General features: G+C 36.2%; 1 protein-coding gene across 3 annotated transcripts in view; it reads right to left on the bottom strand.

The window, feature by feature from the left end:
* Positions 1-7,802: 7,802 nt before the first annotated feature.
* Positions 7,803-19,080, bottom strand: part of LOC131066826 (WUSCHEL-related homeobox 12) — a 71,500-nt gene continuing 60,222 nt past the window's right edge. For 2 of the 3 annotated variants that reach the window (XM_058001686.2, XM_058001685.2), the window contains exons 4-6: positions 8,764-9,447; positions 8,389-8,599; positions 7,803-8,312 (exon numbers count right to left, since the gene is read on the bottom strand). In XM_058001686.2, the coding sequence (XP_057857669.1) occupies positions 8,222-8,312; positions 8,389-8,599; positions 8,764-9,447 (986 nt within the window). In that variant the 3' untranslated portion in view covers positions 7,803-8,221. The remainder of the gene's footprint in view (positions 8,313-8,388; positions 8,600-8,763; positions 9,448-19,080) is intronic. The other variant, XM_058001687.2, reaches the window with a different exon arrangement.

Genomic DNA, 19,080 nt, shown 5'->3' on the forward strand with positions numbered 1-19,080 from the left:
TTTGGATTGAAGAAGTTTTTGTTTACGGAAGGTTATGTGTTGGCACAAGTATTGCCATCAATGAAAAAGGAGGAGATTGTTGAAAACATGCTATTCGAATTGTCATTGATGTCGACTCTCTGGCTCAAATGAAGTCCAATTGTGTACAGAGTGGTCCGAGTGTGCATAGGGTGGTCTACTTATTTCAGTTTTGGTCTGGATTAAAATTTTGTGTACATTAAGAAGGCATCTTGTGTGTTTGATTGCATATGGAGTACATAAAATATTTTTGGATGGTGTACCGACTCGGTATAGGTCTCTACATATCTTGGTGTGTTCCACATGAATTGTATGGATCATTTTTGGGTTGATGGTAAATATACACGTGACACCTTCTTTTGGCCGACCTTATGAATAACATCATTGATCTGATTGATATATATAGTGCAGATTAGTTGGGTTATTATGTGTGAGACATGGAGTTGATATAGAGATCTATATGATGCGAGTTTAAAGTGGAACACAAGTCTGAAAGTGTCACTGTGCAAATTGAATATGATGAGCATTAATTAGTGAATTGTTATCTACATATTGATAGATGTCAGTTTCCTATGTAGTCCAATATTTTAGTTCCATTGTATCTAGATGGATGTTTTGTATCTTTCCTCAAAAAAGTGTTCTTTAGTTGTGCAAGTCCTTCATTTATATCTTTCTTTGAGGCAGTGTGCCTTAGTCTACAAGTCCAAAGCAATGAGCTCCCTAGCTTATGGCCTAAAACTTTGTAAACTTTATATATCTTATGAGTCGAATCTCAATGTGGTTTTTCTCAATTTGGGTTTTCCACATAAAAAATCTTGGTGTTCTTGTGTGAATGCATTTGTGGCTTCTGTTATTTACTTTCATGCATATTTGTTGCATAAAGATTGTGGTTTAAATGTTTTAATGTATTCAAGTTTTGGTATATGTTGATTTACCCCCCTCTCAACATATGGTAGTGTTCAACACGCCCTAATAAGGGTTTGGGGATAACAACCCCAAAAGCCACATTTTATGTATAATTTATCATTGTAAATCTCGATCCTTTATCATTAGGTAGCAAATCTAATTGTGGATATTTTGTGTGTTTTGTTTGCCATGGAAGGCAACCCTATTTTATGAGGGTATTGTATTATAGTTTTGTATTGTGATATATTATAAGATCCTTATAGTTATTGAGTTGCCTCTAGATCTTCCTTGGTGATACTACTATGAGAAGCCTTCTCTACAAGTATATTGTAATCTATTGTTGATTTTTGAATAATATATTGGGCAACTTTTGGAGTGTGAGGTTTTTCTCCTGAAAGGGTTTTCCCAATGTAAATCATTGTGTTATGGTATGCATATTATTTATGTTCATTTCTATTTAGTTTCTATAGTTATTCTAAATATCTATAAATTTTTGCATAACCCTCCTCTCAAGGTTTGTGTAGGAAGTTGTTTTGCTACCTTAACTCCCTTTCATTTCTACCCTAAATTTTAGTGATAAGTGTTAAGATATTTTTTTATTCTATTACCACTTACGATTATCGTCAACACAACACCATGGTTGGAGTTCTACTCCATCATTTACAATTTTGGGCTCTAGGTTCCTCTTTGTGTCATCTTTTCAAGTCTATTTTCTACTTTTACCTTTTTTTTTGTATCACCTTCATTTTGTCAAAGTTGATCAATTTGATTACCATAGCATAGTTCATTGCACACACTCAACAAATCCATATCACACAAACTAAAGGGAGTGTGGACCTAGACATCTTGGCTCTTTTTTTTAGAATAATAGCCAAGCCCATTCACATTCCCCTAATATTGTATGGGAGAATTATTGACTTAGGTTAATGCATATGTCAATCTAGGATATTTTTTCACTTACTAATGTCTTGTCACTTAGTAGGACTTAGATTTGGTGGCATCGTGCTTGGACGCAACTTTATGACACATGTTACAACTTGGCAAACCATACTATAATTTCATGTTGGTTCTTTGTGTCAAGATGGAAATATTTTATGATATGTTATGACAAGATCTTATGATACACTAACGTATGATTGACAATGTAAGAGCATCTTATGATGAAATCTATGATAGGTAGTTGTTTCTAGATGTGGGTACCTATGCATACAAGGATGTCGTATGTATGTTGATGAATCTTATGCATGCAAAGGAAGGCATTGGATTTGGCATATTCATATTCCTTTACATGTGTAAGACAGTGCTTTACATGTGAACAAGTTGCATGCATGTAGGTATGTGCACCTCAAGTAAATTCTTATAGCCATTAAATTCATGCCATATAGATCTAGACACCCATCTTGGGCACTCTCCCTTATATGTTTTAAAATCTATGAATTGGTTTTGTTTTTCATAGTTTGCAAGTTAATTTTTTTAGTAGGTAAAGTGATGCTATTAGAATTGATCCAAAATTTAAAAAATGATTGGTAGACTCTTGTCGAAGAAGCTTAGTGTTAATATTATGTTGTAACCTTATCAATTTAGTAGAAAACAAATTATTGTGCTTTTGAAGTGGGGTTTTTTACCTGAAAGTTTTTACCCCACATATATATGGTGTTATAGTATATTGTGTTATTGCATGTTCATTTGAGATAATTTGAAAAAAAATCTTTTACTATAACTAATAAATATTTGTAAAAAAGTTTGCATAATCTCCCCCACTTAAATTAATGTTTGAAATGTTTTTTACATCTTTTCTTCCTTTCAAGGTGAACTATTTGGAGACAAGGGAGCCTAGAAGGAGTTGTGCACCTATTATTAATGATTCACATCAAAAACATAACTACACATATATTATACCTTGATATTATGGATACAAATATGTGAGTAGTATGCATAAATGAAGGTTCCTAGTATGTAGACTTTCTAAAGTAGGGTTGCTAATTTTCAATGCATTAAATATATAAATTAAAATTAAATCATTTGATTAAGAAAAATAAATCTTTTAATTAAGATAATTAAATCTAAAGATATAAAAAATTCAATGTATTCTTGGAATTCTTAAGACCTTAGCTTATGGGACATGACTAAAGTCATTTTTATATACTCTTGAACGATGCACTTCCATTAGGAAAATTTAGTCTTTAATGAGGGACTTGGAATAGTAGATGTCTTGATGAGTCAAAGTATTTGGGTAGAGTAATATACATATCCCTTGTGAATAGATGTCTATCTCATTTGGATGTATGCTTATCTCATCTGGATAAAAGAATACTTGTTTCATATGGATGGATGTCTATCCCTTATGGATAGAACAATTTTCAAGTGTATAGATGAATGAACACAAATACTATGGTTAAATTTGTGAATTTAAAAGAATGGTGAAATTAGGTACAACTTCACGATTGTTACACTTCCATGTGACCTCCCATTGAGGGTAATTATTATCCAAGCATGGAGAATATGATAACAAAAAGGTGTACCTTGAAGATGATTCTCACTTAAAATTTATTGACCATGAAAGAGTGTTTATCAAATTCTCAAATGGATTTGTGAAAGTTGTTCTACATATGTATGATTTGACACATAATCTAGTATCAATGAGAATTAAATGATATGGGTGTGTGGGTTATTTTCTCTAATGGATGGTGTTAGAGTGAAGAATTGTGATTCTTGCTAAAGGTGGTCACATGGACATTTTGTTTCAATTGGATGCATGGATTCTTCAATATAATAATTACTTTGTTCCTATATCCAAGATATTTGTAAATTCTACACTCTTATCATTGGAACCAACAACAAAGAGGAGTGATGTCTCCACTTCCAATGGTCATGCTTTCTACAACTATCTTGTTTTGAAAAGAGCAAGTTGTCTATGAAAAAGATAATGTTGTGGCACTAGGATAGACCACATATATGACAAGGGTCTCAAAACTTTGAAAAATAAAAATTTTGTAGAGGGACTAACTAATTGTGCTTTAAAGTTTGATTCTAGTGAATATTGCATATATGGTAAACAAAATCATATTCAATTTTATTCAAGTTGTCGCAAATATTCTAGGGCAATGAGTTTAATTTATTTTGTTGTATATCATGGGTGTTGGTGTGATGTGATGGCTAAGTTGTAGTGTTATTGTTTTTTCTGTCAAGGCTCAATCCCCATTAGGGTGTTATTTTTTATTGATTATATGGGGGATGAGGTCCCCCATTTGTGATCTCACCATTTCATAGTTCCAAGTGAAAAGTGTTTACCCTTCTTTTTTTTAAAATAAAAATTGATGTATTGGTCTCATAAACATTCCTTATATTTTTGAGTCATTATACTATGTATTTTACTAGATGATTATTTTAGGGCTTAAATATATTTTCTCAATAGTAAATAATTTTGTATTTTGTTAGTTTAAAGTGTAAACCTTTTGTAAAAAGTCAACCAGTAGAAAAAATAATTTTTTGAGAACAAACAATTGTAGTGAGTTTTGTTTGATAGATTTTGATAGATTCTTTAATGAGCATGAAATTGAAAGCCCCAAAACTTCATATAACCCTTAGTAGAATGGAATTGTATGAAGAATGAACATGACATTGATGGAAAGTGTGGAAAATGTGTTCAATGGAGTTGACTTGAAATATAAATCATGAGCAAAATTTGTTACATAGAGTTGTAGATAGGTAGAAAGCCTTCCTTGTGGCAATATTGAGTTTTTGGTTGCAAGGTATATGTACATTGGCCTAGAGAGGAGCAATCAAAGTTCAAGAACTATGTAGTAAAATATATATTCATTAACTATGGTGTTGGTTTGAAAATGTACAAGCCTTGAGCCCTTGTGGGTAAAAGGGTTTTGTATGTCAAAGATGTGATTTTTAGATAAATTGAGTTTTTCACAATATTGTAACCAAAAGAGGATAGAAAGAAAGATGGTGCTTAGCTACCTCCAAAAACCAAGAAGGTTGAACTAGAAGCTCATGAAGGACATAAGAGAAGGAGAGTTAGATTATTAATATAGTTTCAAAATGGAGATTGAATCTCCACCTTAGCTCATAAGAAAGTCCACTCAACAAAAACAACCAAACAAGTATTCATTTCCTAATTAAAGATGCATTTTTGTTTTAATTACTAATACCGATGAGCTTAGAATTGAAAAAAAATGGTGGATATATCATTCTAAGCCTTCAAGAGGAACCATAGATGAATAGACAATTGCATTGAGAAAAAAACACATAAGGGACTTCATATCATTGCCAAGAGGAAGAAAACTTGTTGAATGTAAACAAGTATTTACAAGTAAGATGATTATGAAGGCAATATTGAAAAGTGTGAAGCAATGCTGGTTACAAAAGACTCTTCCAAAGTTAAGGGATAAACTTCGATAAAATTTTTCCTTTGCCGCAAGTCTAACATCTATCAAGTCCTCAATATTGTAGCAACAACATTTGATTTGGAGATGGAAGACATGGATGTGAAATGAACATTCTTACATGGTGACTTGGAGGAAAAGATCCACACAACACAATGAAAGCATTACATGGAGAAAGGTTACAAAATCTTTGATTTGTAGATTAATGTTTTTTTAACCATCTCAAGCAAGCGTTTAGGATGTGGTATTGAAAGTTTGATTCTTGTGTTGGGATTGTGGTTACAAATTAGACAATTATGTTTAATATAAGATGAATGGTAATTATTTCCTTATTATTGCATGGTCATATATAATATGTGATAGGGAAATTATTTGAGATTTATAGTCTTAGCCAACACAAATTGACATGGACTTATGACCAAGTATATTATGGGGCATAGAGATCAAAAGAGAGTACCCCCCCCAAAAAAAAAAACCAAACAGTTTTGGTTGGGCTAAAGAAAATACTTGATCTTAGCGTTAGAAAGGTTCAAAATACCAATTTGTAGGCTTTTGGTGTTCTTATTTTAGTGGGACAACATAGCAAAGTTCATAGTGTGAGATTGAGGTCACAACTTGAGTACCTCACACTAGTGATATTCAAAGTTTAATGTATGTTACGGTCCATACAAGACTAGACATTACCTTAATAACAAGAGTCATTAGTCATTCCATCACTAATCTTGAATGAAAACTAGAGTGCAATTAAGAGGGTTTTCAAATATTTATTGGATACTTTGCACTCATAGTAATAATTCTACTAAGAACCCAAATTCAATGGATATTTGTAAATTTAAATTGGATAGATGGTGTCGACAATTGAAGATACACCAATGGTTATGTTTTCAATTATTTGACAGTGTTATGACTCGAATGAAAAAATGATAGTTTGTGACAGCTTTGTCTAGTACAAAGGTTGAGTACTCATAATTGGCAATAAGCCATTTCGATTAAAAGATTGAGTTCACGTGGGTTAGAGTCAAGGAATTGTCAAGAGCTTAGCGCTTTTTTTTTGATAAATTAGAGTGTCATATTTATAACAAAGAACCCAACCTTTTATGTGATGATAAAACATATTTATGTCTAATCCCATTTTTTTTATGACATAGTCGATGAGGGTGATGTTAAAGAAGATTGAGAGTTAGCGAATGTTGGGAATCCACATGCTTTGAGAGGTTTAAAGAGCATAGTTTTGGTATCAATCGTGATCAAATCAAATGCTCAACTCTACCAAAGCATATACGACATTTGATGACAGGCTTAGAAAAAGACTAACTTTGGCCACGAAAGAACATCATGAAGAAAGGGTAAGGGAGACTAATAAGATATGAAGCTTCATGGTAACCGCATTAACGACAATAGACTAGAGCTTAGTGATTTCTAAAATTTCACCATTAACATGGCCAATTCGTGATAAAAAAAAATGGTAAATAAAATGTTGGACGTTATTAAATGTCAACCAAACATTAACATATGATTTAATTCCATCATAATATCATATCCCTGTTTTTCAATAAAAGAGGTCTTAGATGTAATCTTATCATTCAACCTGACTATCGGAAACATTGGTTCTCATAAGTCTCAAATTTTCAAGAAGATTATGTGAAGCACCTATGTTGATAACAATTGAGCGAGATTTGTTAGGTATGTGTCCTTATTTTGAAAATTTACATATTATGCTGAAATCTAGTATTATATGTAAAGGACAACTGGTAATAAAAATGAGATCCCTAAGAATGTTCTAATTTTCTTAAAACATAAATATTGTTGGCTGCATAATATTTTTTTCTTGCAGGATGCAACTAGTGGATTTGTGGCCTAATTGATCCTTCCAGATTACAAAATGATGCAGATGGCTGCTCTTTCTGAATTCGATTGTGTGAGTTTTTTCATCAATATTTCAGATCACTCCCTGATCCATCATCAAGATGTTAGATAGCTAAGGAACAGAAAATCATCACATAATGATGCAGCTCTGTATCTTAGGATGGTAAACCCAAAATGTTAATCAGTAGCTACAATGAGCTCCGTTCTACAGAAAACACAAATCCCACCTGCTTACCTTAGGATGGTAAGCCCAAAATACTAATCAGTAGCCACCACGAGCTTCATTCTACAGCAAAAAACAAATTTCACCCGTTTACCTTAGGTGTCAGTTAACTCTATTCATAAAACCCTTAGTCATAAAAAGAATGTCATCATATACTGGCAATAAAGGAGTATGTTCATTATATAAGATGTGATTGCACAAGAATGTGAAAAGAAGACCACTGAAAATATTCAACCTCTGTCAAATTTTCAGTGGGCAAGCATGATAGCCATCAAATCCCAAACCTGATTTAATACAATTTAATATGTAAATGCCCATTCTATAGGGAAAATTCAACCTAGATCTACAGTGAATTATAGAAAACACAGCTCAATAATCTTCATATCAAATAACACTAAAATAAACTGTCCCAAATTCTGCATTCATCATCTGATATAATTTTACATAGCATCACTGCCAAGTGCACTGATATCAATTAAAAGGCTAAAATCTCTACTTATTCAAGGAAATGCTTAATCCTGATATATCAACTTCGAATCCAGCATAATATTTACTCTCAGGTCAATCCCACATTTATTGCCAGAAAAAAATTGTTCCTGGTATAAAAAAATAAAATACAAGGTGACTGAATTACATTACAGTTCTGTAATCAGCACCACACATCCTATTATTTAACAAAAATATTACAGATACTTACAAAAAATAATACAATGGCTTCCGATATCAAAGTCCACCCTGTGAAACATCAGAGGTTAGCTTCATTTATTAATAGGAGGTCTGCAGACTAGTGTGCCTCAACCAATCAAACTATCATTCATTGAATATGCTTGGAACAATGATATAAACCGTCTATCAATGGATCTGACGATTCCTTCCCAGACATCTCTTGCTTCACTTCGACATGCCTGTCAACATAAGATGGTCAAGAATCTAATGCAAGTTATAAGTTATAAAAAGAACTGTATCTTATTGTAGAATTACCTTATGAGACTGTATCTTTCACTGGCATGAAGTGGGTGAAAAGTAATTCCTGCATCATTTGTTGGGACCACATGCCCATGAGTATCCACCAACAGTGCAGTGTCACCAAACATCTTTCTAACATCAACTACTCCAACTGGCACTTCCCACTGTTTTCCATCAAGAAGTACGGTCATCACACCAGATGCTTGCTGATTTGATACAGGAATTTCTGTCACATTAGAAATCAATTCAAAGATTAACACAATTAGAAAGGTACTAAGAGGTAACAGTGAGAATGGATAATCGTAACACAACCAAACACATTTGTAATTTCCCAAAACCATAAACCCTAAACATGGCTTAAAAAAACTAGCTTTTTGTTTCAAATCACACCATGTGCAGTGCAGCAAACAGTGGTACTCTTTGACCTCATTAATAAAGCATCAGCCTCTCCATCAGCTTCAGTTTGACAATGAAGCATGCACGATGGGATGTTACCTTGAGAATCATTACATTGTTGTTGGTCAGTGGAACGTAGTTTTACTCCAACCATATCTTGGTTTTTCTCACCAAAATGTGCATTTGTGCCTGCATTACATGGACCCTCTTCAGACATTTCATGCTTTGTCTCATTAACACCTAACTTTGCTTCAAGCTGCTCTGGTCCCATGAGAAATATAGCATCTTTACTCTCATAAGCCTCAGCAGTCTTCTCACCTAACCATGCACTTTCATCTTCTCTAATCATTTCGTCCTCAATTTGAGGCTTATTTTCTCTGTAGGATTCAGAGTCTGTATCAACTTCAGATTCACCTTCCTTCAGTGGAAGGTGGTTATATTTTCTCTTGGCACGAGCTTTACGATTTTGGAACCAGTTATACACATTCATTTCAGAAATCAGACCATGCTGACTAAGCTCACTAGTTATCTTCTTTATGGTCTGCTTATTTGGGGTGCCATTACCATGTTCATATAGCCTCTCTAAAATATGAAGCTGGGCTGGACTTGGTGTCCAACGCTGTCTAGAAGGTTGTCTAAACCCTGGGCCTGATGGAAATGGGTCATTGGGCATTTGCTCTGCAGTAAAATTAAAACGATTACTACAAATATGCATCAATATTAGTGTTATATCACAATAAAAAAAGTATCCAAGAAACAAACAGGGTGACACCAAGAAAACATAAATTTATTCTTAAGGTAACATTTAAGCATTCTATGCCCTATGGCCTTCAAAGAGTTATATACTGAAGGTGAAAGAGAGCCTGTGAATAATCAAGTCATAAAGACATTTTGCTCTTTAAGAGTAAAACAGGGAGTTAATTACCCGGGACATGTAATATGGATCTTTCCAAGGACCAAAAAGAGCTGCTTTTCAGATTTTCCAATAAAAGAAAAAATGAATACAACAAGAAGGAATGCTAATAATAAAAAATGTCTAGCCATAGTTGACATGTCATCTCAACTTCATGTCAGAAAATATTATTGCAACAAAAACATGTCAAACTTGAAGAGCAAGACCACTTGTCAATGAGAAGAATCTTGTTTTACCATATTTTTTAGAAACAAAGGTTACAACCAATTGTAATTCTCTTTTCTTGTTCTAGCCTATTCTACTACAACCACTGCTGGTTAAAGCGGCCTTCAAAGTGCCTCCTTTCAGGACGTAGGCACAACTTTAAGTATGGATATGAATCTAGATAGAGAGCATTGAATAGTCCTATTTCAAAGTGGACTACCGACCTTACCTAGGCACCCTTAGATAAAATACATGAAACGATAAAAGCAATATTCTGCATTCACCTTCACTACCTTTATATAACAAATTTAAAAGCCATAATTATATCACCAATACTAGATTGTGACAAACATTTTTTAATTTATTGAGACCAATCATTGCATTACATTAAAATACCTAGACAAAATACCTTGAATCTCTTATATCATAGGCACACATTAAATAACTCAAAGGGAACAGTATATCAGTAGTTAAATAACATCAAAGATATCAAAGATGGTGCTATCTAAGTTTAAACACATCAAAGACACAATCAGTCTTTCATGAAATTATCATGATTTCACTTTGAACTATCCTCCAGAATATCTGCATCTCTATTAAGCTTTTGATTGCCATTCAACTCTAGTTAGATATTCAAGCATGCAAGATATCACAATACTGTTACCATATTTGTAGTGCATGGTGGGAGAAATCTAGTCACTGTTTGCCCCGTAGGGTACATGTTCAAAACATAACAGAATGCAACTAAAACGTAACAGTACAAATATGCACAATGTATAGAGAACTCATAGATATATTCATTGATCACAGAATTACAATGTATCTCCAAAACAGCATTTCCCATCTAACATAACCTAACCCGAAGATAAGTACATAGACATATATAAGGGTGTCAACCAGCTAGGAATGCCAACCATTGGCAACCGTCAGCTAACCGCCGACCCCTCGACAACAACTAACAACTACTAATTGACCTGACAACATCATCCCCCCCCCCCAAAAAAAAGAAAGTCGTCTCCGGATGACACACAACAGAATGGGGAATACAACTATACAAAATAAATCAAGGAGTTGGGGGACGAGGGAGCGGTCCTTGATGAGGAAGGCATAGGTGGGGTAGATGCCGCCAGCTACTCCCTCAACTGGTGGACCTGCTGAGTCCGTTGATGTAGATCCCTCTTGGCTAACAGTTGTCTTTCCCTAGCGGTCTTCACCATAAATACTGCCTCCATAACCTCCTTGTGCTTCTTATCTATCGCCTCCAAGGCTGCAGTAAGGCGAGTCTCCACAGCTACCAGCTCAGCCTTCTCGTGGTCCAACTGCTCTTCCAAGGCTATCATCCGAGCCCTCTGCTAAACTAGCTCATCCTCTACCATCTGGAGCCGAGTGGCTAACTGCTCCCGAGCTGTAATAGCTGCCACCCGCTCGGCCTAACCTCTGCTATTGAATGTTGGGCCTGCTTGAGCTCATAGTACCCATCCCGGAATGCCTGCTCAACCCTCCTGAGCAAGGAGTGTGTCTTTCTCTCCCCAACAGGCTCCTGACATCTCCATTCCTCCAACATGGCAAGCATCTCCATAGCAGGCCATCCCTGAGAGTCAAAACATCGCACAAACTCCTCAGCACATCTCCCTGTAGCCAATGTGCAGGTGCTCCACTGCCTGATCCGTCATGCCGAGGGCCAGTTCCTGTACCAAGGCCACCATCCTCCGTGCACCCGCCTCCATATCCACCAGAAATTGCTCGAGAGCGCCCAACTCACCGTGAGTCTCAGACACTACCTACTGATTGTGCCCAGGAGCCCTGGACTCCCCTCCCAGTACAGCCATGTCATGCGGAGGGTCCAACTCCAACTCCCTCTAGTGGGTACTCCCCTCGTCCAAATCCATAATATCATGATGTGGCAACACTTGTTGCTTCTGTGGTGAAAGAGGCAACACTTGTCAGTCACACAATGATCATTTGCCTTTGAGCTGTTCATGTGGTGATTTTAGGTGATTGTGGAAGCAAAATCACAGATATTTTTGTTTAACCTTGTTATATTTTTTTTCTCAAAGTTTCTTCTAATATTCATACATTTTTATAATTTTCCAAGCATTTAGAAACATAATCATACATGAATATTTGTGTTCTACATGCATTTGAATTTGTCTATGCTAGCTAGGGTTCTGCATTTATAAAATTTGTTTATTTTAATTTTACTTATTTATAAGTCAACGCTAAGGTTGGCAACATTTTTTTTCCTTCCATGCCAAGGTTTAAAGTTTGTATCCAATGCTGTCAACAAGTGGAAGCTAAAGCATTGGATACAAGCATGCCACTTTGAAGCATAGTGTAGTAAAGCTGTCCCTACGATAGGTCATTTGCAACTATCGTGGATTGAAAATAAGTGGAGGTATCAATTGTCTCAAATAACAACTTACAATATCGTTGACCATGATGTCAAATTGTGTTTGACCATTGAGCCAAAGGTTTATGTGAGATGGATGTCACCCTCGCATTGACAAAGCCAAAAAAAATAGAGGACATGAGGAAAGTTGCAGCAACGAATCCCAATATGGTGTGGAAATCACAGGCAGAAACAGATATAGAGATTGTGAGCTCTTGTTGTGATCTGCAAATTCGCAACACATCATCAACCTTTATCCAAATGTAATCAAATGGATTTCTTTGTTCTGTCGAACATGTCAGGTATTTTCCTAATTATTTATTTAATTAATTAGGTCCCTTTTCACAGTAGCATACTTGAGTAATCTGCTTTTTTCTGTCTCAAGTCATATGATAAGGACACATCATCATCCAATTTTATACTCCCCTAGGGTTTCATCTAGGGTTGTTTTTGCATTTTCCTTATTACAAAGATTCATTCTTGTATAATTCATTCAATGCACATTGATTATGATTCATGCTTTTTTGGATCAATAGTCTATTTGTAGCAATTTCTTTTATTTTCCTCATTTTGTGACAATTGTTTGATTGCAAGTGATCCTTGGGAGTTGTAGGGTTGAGGATTCAACTCCAACATTGTATCAAAGCTCTAATTCTGTAATTCCTTATCCATTTTTTGAGGGATATAACTTGAGCAATCAAATGATGCATCTTGGAGCAAAACAAACCTCAGCGTTGCATCTAGAATGTTCAAAAACCCCAAGATTGCTTATCCTAACACTGAAATCAAAGTTCAAAAAAATTGGAGCAAATGTTTTTAGGGTCTTGGAATCTGGAGTTGCAAAATTCCACAAGGATGTATGGATTCATATGGTTGTATGACACCACATAGTTCGTACAGCCATCTATGCAAAAATTCACCTCGACTAGCACAAAAATCCAACAAAAAATATGCAAGGCAACTACAAGTTTCTTCAGTTTTCTGGTATTTTTTATTTTTCATCAGTGGCTTTTTTAATTCTATGAAAAACTATTTTTAATTGACCACATTTGTGGGGTTTTTAACAATATACCAATAGGATTTTGTTAACCGATGACCAGCTCTACTCGACTACCAACACCCCTAGTGTCAATTTCTCCCTCACCTATTTCATTCCACCACAGTAGCTGATGGAAATACCTACCAACTTTTTTCAATTGGTTATTCCAAAACGACCTGCCAATCCTCTATATTCAAGCAAACTATTTGCTGATGTCAACATGATGTCACCAATATAACCTAGTGGCCCTTGCCCCCTAGCCCTAATTTGCCCTAAAAGTCTTTTTCTTTTTGGCATAACTTGAGCATGCAGTTTTAAAAATTGGCAAACAAGATATTCGAAAAGCTGGTTCTAAACACTTTTTAGTGTTGTAGGCATTTTTTTCAAATTTTACTATTGGTACATTTTATTGCCTGTCAAAATCATATGTTCATTTTTGGCCCTCAAACTCATAACTTTTTGCCTAGATCTCTGTTTTTCATGATTCTTACGGCATTAAAGAGATATTTCAAAGTTCTTCATGGCTATCCATGCACTTTTTCAAAAATTTATCCAAGGTAGCTTTTATATAGTTTGTAGTTATTTCACATTTTGGTTGATTACTTGGACATTTTGGTACCTGAAATTTTTTTGTTTGCATACGGTGATGTTACAAACCTAGGGTTTACTCACAAGAATTGAATTAAAATATAAAACGCATGCTATCATTGTTAAACCTAGCCTTGGAAATAATATTAATTAACAACAAATGTGCTATAATATTAATTAACAACAAATGTGCTCATGTCAAACAAACTATTGTTGCACTTCAAAGTAGAAATTTTGAGCAAAATAGGGAGCTGCAGGTCTAAGATAGATTAAGTTGATACTCGATTTACACAAACACTGAATACATGTATACAATTGGAAGTATGTGAGTTGACCAACAACCAATATGGATACTTAGTATCCCAGTTAGGGTTTACTACATAACTACTGTCACGAGCAAAATAGAGAGCTGCAGGTCTAAGATAGATTAAGTTGATACTCAATTTACACAAACACTGAATGCATGTATACAGTTGGAAGTATGTGAGTTGGCCAACAACCAATATGGATACTTAGTATCCCAGTTAGGGTTTACTACATAACTACTATGACTGTGACAGTCTAACAACAGCACAGGTGCCCAAGAACTCGATGCTGCTCCAGATCCAAGATGAAACAATCAATGGTGCACTTGAAGATGGCATTCGGTTGACTCACCTTGTAGATTATATATATATATATATATAGTTGTTAAACTTTGACCTGAGACAGCTATTGAAAATTGAACTTGTATCACCTCTTAAATTCATACAACTCGATGTTCTCTTGGGACTGAAAATGGCGCCATGGTCGCTTGCTAACAGGATTTCCAAATTCATCAATGGAAAATGGTAATCTCCACTGTCCTTGGTAAAAGGTTTGTAACTAATTTGTTGGGATTGGTGACTCCTGCTGTAGATTAAAGTGTTGTAGCTGACTGTTGTACCATGATTAGCATCTGTAGAAGTACTCGCCAATGGTGAAGCTGCCTTAATAAAACTCCAAACTCCCTTCCAAACCAGTACACCACTTGTAAAATGGATCAATAATAAGAATTTGAACCCAACTGAAAACCATGATTTGGATTTGCTCATAAAGAGAGGTAGGGTTTTCATTCTAGCTTGTGCAATTAGGGATTTCGTCCTTTTTGCACTAGTAACTGCATTTGCAAAGGATTGCTCCAGAAAATTCCCAAAAAACATAAGTCTTTGAATTAAAAAATAACTTCTATTCATACTTGAGTTCTTGTTGACGTGTATTTTGTACACCATCATACACAGAATAAAATACCAATAGGCATCTTATCCTCTCTTGAGAAAATAGTCTCTAACTGCTGAAGATTCGCGTAAAGGATCAGTTAGGTAGACTCCAAGGTTCTTTTAGTAGGGTCTCTACGTGTGGACAAGCTTCCAGCGGTATGATGTGATTTGCTGTTTCCTCCAAGGGGCCTTACGTATTCCGAAAGTTCAAGATTTGCTAAACTAAGGAAACTATTCAAAAAATAACAAAAGGAGTAGGGTTTGAAAGAGGTCTAATCTAGTCTAACCCTATGAATGACTTAGTATGGACAAGACTTGGCAAGATTCAACCAACTTTAATTTTGCCATAAGATAACAACTCAATTGAAATTAGTGCGATCTTCTAAGGTAATAAAATGATATTCAATGCATCAAATATCATGGACACTACCACGAAGGTACATATCCAAGATACAATAATGATTGAAGGTTAAGGGACTCAAAGTATTCTCCAGTTGACCACGCAAGGCGTTCCTACAATCAGCAAGAAGCTAGTGGTTTGGATTACGAATCCTACCAAAGATCAAGTCTCACACAATGTCCTTCAAACTAACAAGCTACTTTGATTGAGCACAATTCAAGTAAATCAAACAACCATGAAGATAACTCAAGAAATTTGCAACAAAACACCATAACTTCAATATTTCATTGATTTCCAAATCATCATGTACAACAATTGCTTGAATTCCTCTCTTCAAACTCAATCTTGCTACAAAGATAAAATTGCTTCTAACTCTAATCTCTCTTCTCTATTACATCAACTATTGATTATTACACTCTTTTTTATTGAAATGAAAAATGAGGGTATAAATAGCATCCTCAATTACAATGAAAGGTCCAGATTGAAAGTAGATCAACGAACAAGATCGTGACACCTAAACCCTAATTAGGGTTTGTTACAAATGGCCTCCTTTTTACTGAACAATATTAAATGCATAGCCAAATATTAAATTTTGGCACAAAAACCTAGGAGACATAAACCAATGAGAAATAAGATGTCATGTCATCTGTAACAACCTTTCATCTAGAATCTTATTCCCTTTCCAATTCTCTTTCTTAGCATATGCAATGAATCTTGAAACGATTCCTTCGATTTCTGCAATTGGAATCTCGGGAAGATTCTTCACACTCTCTTCTAAGTGGATGACCTGATCGAATGCATCTAGAAGAGCTACGTCCCATGAAGGTTCAAGTTCCTTCGTCCTTTCAATCAGGAGCATGGTGGCAAACATCTGATCATACTGCTCATTTGTAACATTTGCGTCCTTGCAAAAGATGACCTTGATTCTATCCTCTAGTTCCTGCATATCCACATCTGTCTCGACCTCGATCCTTCTGCCAAGAATGGTACGAAGTACCTCAAATACTCTGTCCTGGACAGGATTGATCACCTCCTCAACTTGGCCACATCTAGTACTGATGTCTTCAAAGAAAACATTCTTCATATGGAGTAAGGTTGACCAATGAAACAAACTGTGAGATTCTCCATCCAAGATCTTCTCTTGTGCTAAGACCTTCCTTGATGTGTGTCTAATAACTTTCAAGACAGGAATGATAACATCCTTGGTATGGACGAATGCAGCTACTGTTATCATCAAATTGTGGATCATCTCAAGAACTTGGATAGCTTGATGAATAATCTTCATCATCCTTGTAACAAACTCTATGGCCACTGTATGAGATCTATCCATCCAATTACTTGTACGTTGGACCATGTTCCTGAATCTTTCTGCTTCATTGATTGATTGAAGCGGAAGTGCTTGCACTGGTGATCTAGCTGGATCCTGACGTCCCAAAGGTTCATTGATGTGACTGAAATATGTCCTCCATGCACCGACCTCTCTCTCAAGCTTTCTGTTCTTCTCCATTTCTTCTCTAAGCTTGTCTTTCAATGCCTCAAATGAATCGGTGGCATCATCTAAAGTCTGTTCTGCTATAGAGGGTCCTAACTCAAAAGTCTGTATATCATATTCTTCTGCTAGGATCTCACCTTCATATTTGTCTGCTGCCGGTGTAGCTATCTGCAATTTCCTGGATCCAGTCTCATCTCGAATCATCTTGGACATCTTGGTAGCCTTTCTCTTCTCTGTTACTTCATGTGAGCGTCCAACAAGGCTCTCTAAATCAATTGCATTGTCCTCGTCCTCTACTACGATCACCTTGGTTAATCTTTCCTTCAACCAATCTGGGATAATCGATCTTGTTTCTTGAACTTGAATCTCTTTATGCACTATTTCTTCTTGTCTGGGAGGAGATGATATTTCATTGTCTTCTTTGTCTTCATCTAACTCATAGTCTTGGAGAGACCCATCTGGTGACCCATGTTGTGCCTGTCCTTCCTCCTGCCTATCGTTCTGTACCATCGACTCCATGGATTCTTCCACTTGAATTGTTCTATTCTCTGGTCTAGAAGAAGTACCGGATGATCGATCTCTGTTAGCCTCTTGTTTCTTCTTGGAAGATTCTCTCTTTCCAGGTCTCTCTTTCCTCTTCGAACCTCTTGAATGGAGATTGCCCTCACTGGCACATCGAAGGTTTCCTTCACCTGAATTTCTAGGATTAGGATTGCCTTCACTCACACTAGCTCCACCTTCGGCAGGTTTCTCTTCCAAAGTGAAAGTCATGGCTATGCCTTGTTCTCTCAACTTTTGATGTTGTATGTCAACCCATCTGCGAGTACAAGACAAGACTGGTGCCATCAAAGTATCTAAATCCACGACCTCGGGCTCATTCCAATCTAACCTTATTGTTTTGCTTTCTCGATCATAGGAAGACTGGATATGTCTGCCACTGTCCTGAGCTTGGTCGGCCACTCTATAAATCTTGCATTTCCTGATGAAATCCAAAGGTAATCTGGAATGCATTTTTCGTTTCACTTCAAGATCATCTAAGAGATTCATCATAAAATCCTCAATCTGATACTCATGTCTAAACTTCCTGCCGACTGTCTCCTCTAAATGTCCACGTGGATCAAAGCTTTCTCTCAAAGCAAAAGATGAAAAAGAATACAAGGCTAACTCCCTCTCTGCGTCATCCATAGCTAAAGCATTAGGACATACCTCAACTGAATTACCCAAAATGATAGGTACTGGAACTCCATTCTGATGTCTGTGTCTGAATGCCTTCACATATGCTGCCAACTGTCTTGTTACTTCAAGTAACACAATTCTGTCTGTCGGATATCTCGGCAACATGTATGGAGGTAAAGGACATCCATGCACTCTAATATAAGTGAACTTCGGAAACTGAATGAACCAAGCACCGTACCTCTTTATGAATTCCTGGGCATCCTGAGATAACCTGTTGTGAATTCCACCTTGCAACGTCCTTGTGATGTTCATCGTGAAAGTATCATTAACCAACTTATAGTTGCTCCTTGGCGGATGATGCAAGTAGGCATAGGAATCACAAGCTCTGACCTCGCCGGGTCCTCTTCCAATCACTCCTCTGTGGGGTAGTCCTGCGTATTCAACACTCCTGATCAAGGCATAGATGACATATGAACTCATGTGGAAGGACTTAGTAGCCTTGAGTCTCCTCAACTGTACGTCTAAGCAATGGCTAATCATCCTAGCCCAATGTATCGTACCTTTTCCCTGAACGATCACCTGGATGAAGTAAAACATCCACTTCTCAAAATAGAAGGCATGAGGGGCTCCTGTAACTCGGTTGAGCATGGTAATCAAATCTCTGTACTCCTCCTGGAAGTCAATCCTGTGCGGTGTGTTCGGGACCTTGCTCAGACGGGGACGGCTCTTAAGTAGCCAGTTCTTATTGATAATGCTTAGACAAGCATCTGGATCATCTTCGTACACTGATCTGGCTCCTTCTATGCTCTTGTATATCATGTCCCTGTGCTCTGGAAGATGGAAAGCTTCACTTATAGCTTCCTCTGAAAGGT

Source organism: Cryptomeria japonica, chromosome 3 (assembly GCF_030272615.1).
Source record: "Cryptomeria japonica chromosome 3, Sugi_1.0, whole genome shotgun sequence".
In the NCBI taxonomy this organism is placed as follows: domain Eukaryota; kingdom Viridiplantae; phylum Streptophyta; class Pinopsida; order Cupressales; family Cupressaceae; genus Cryptomeria; species Cryptomeria japonica.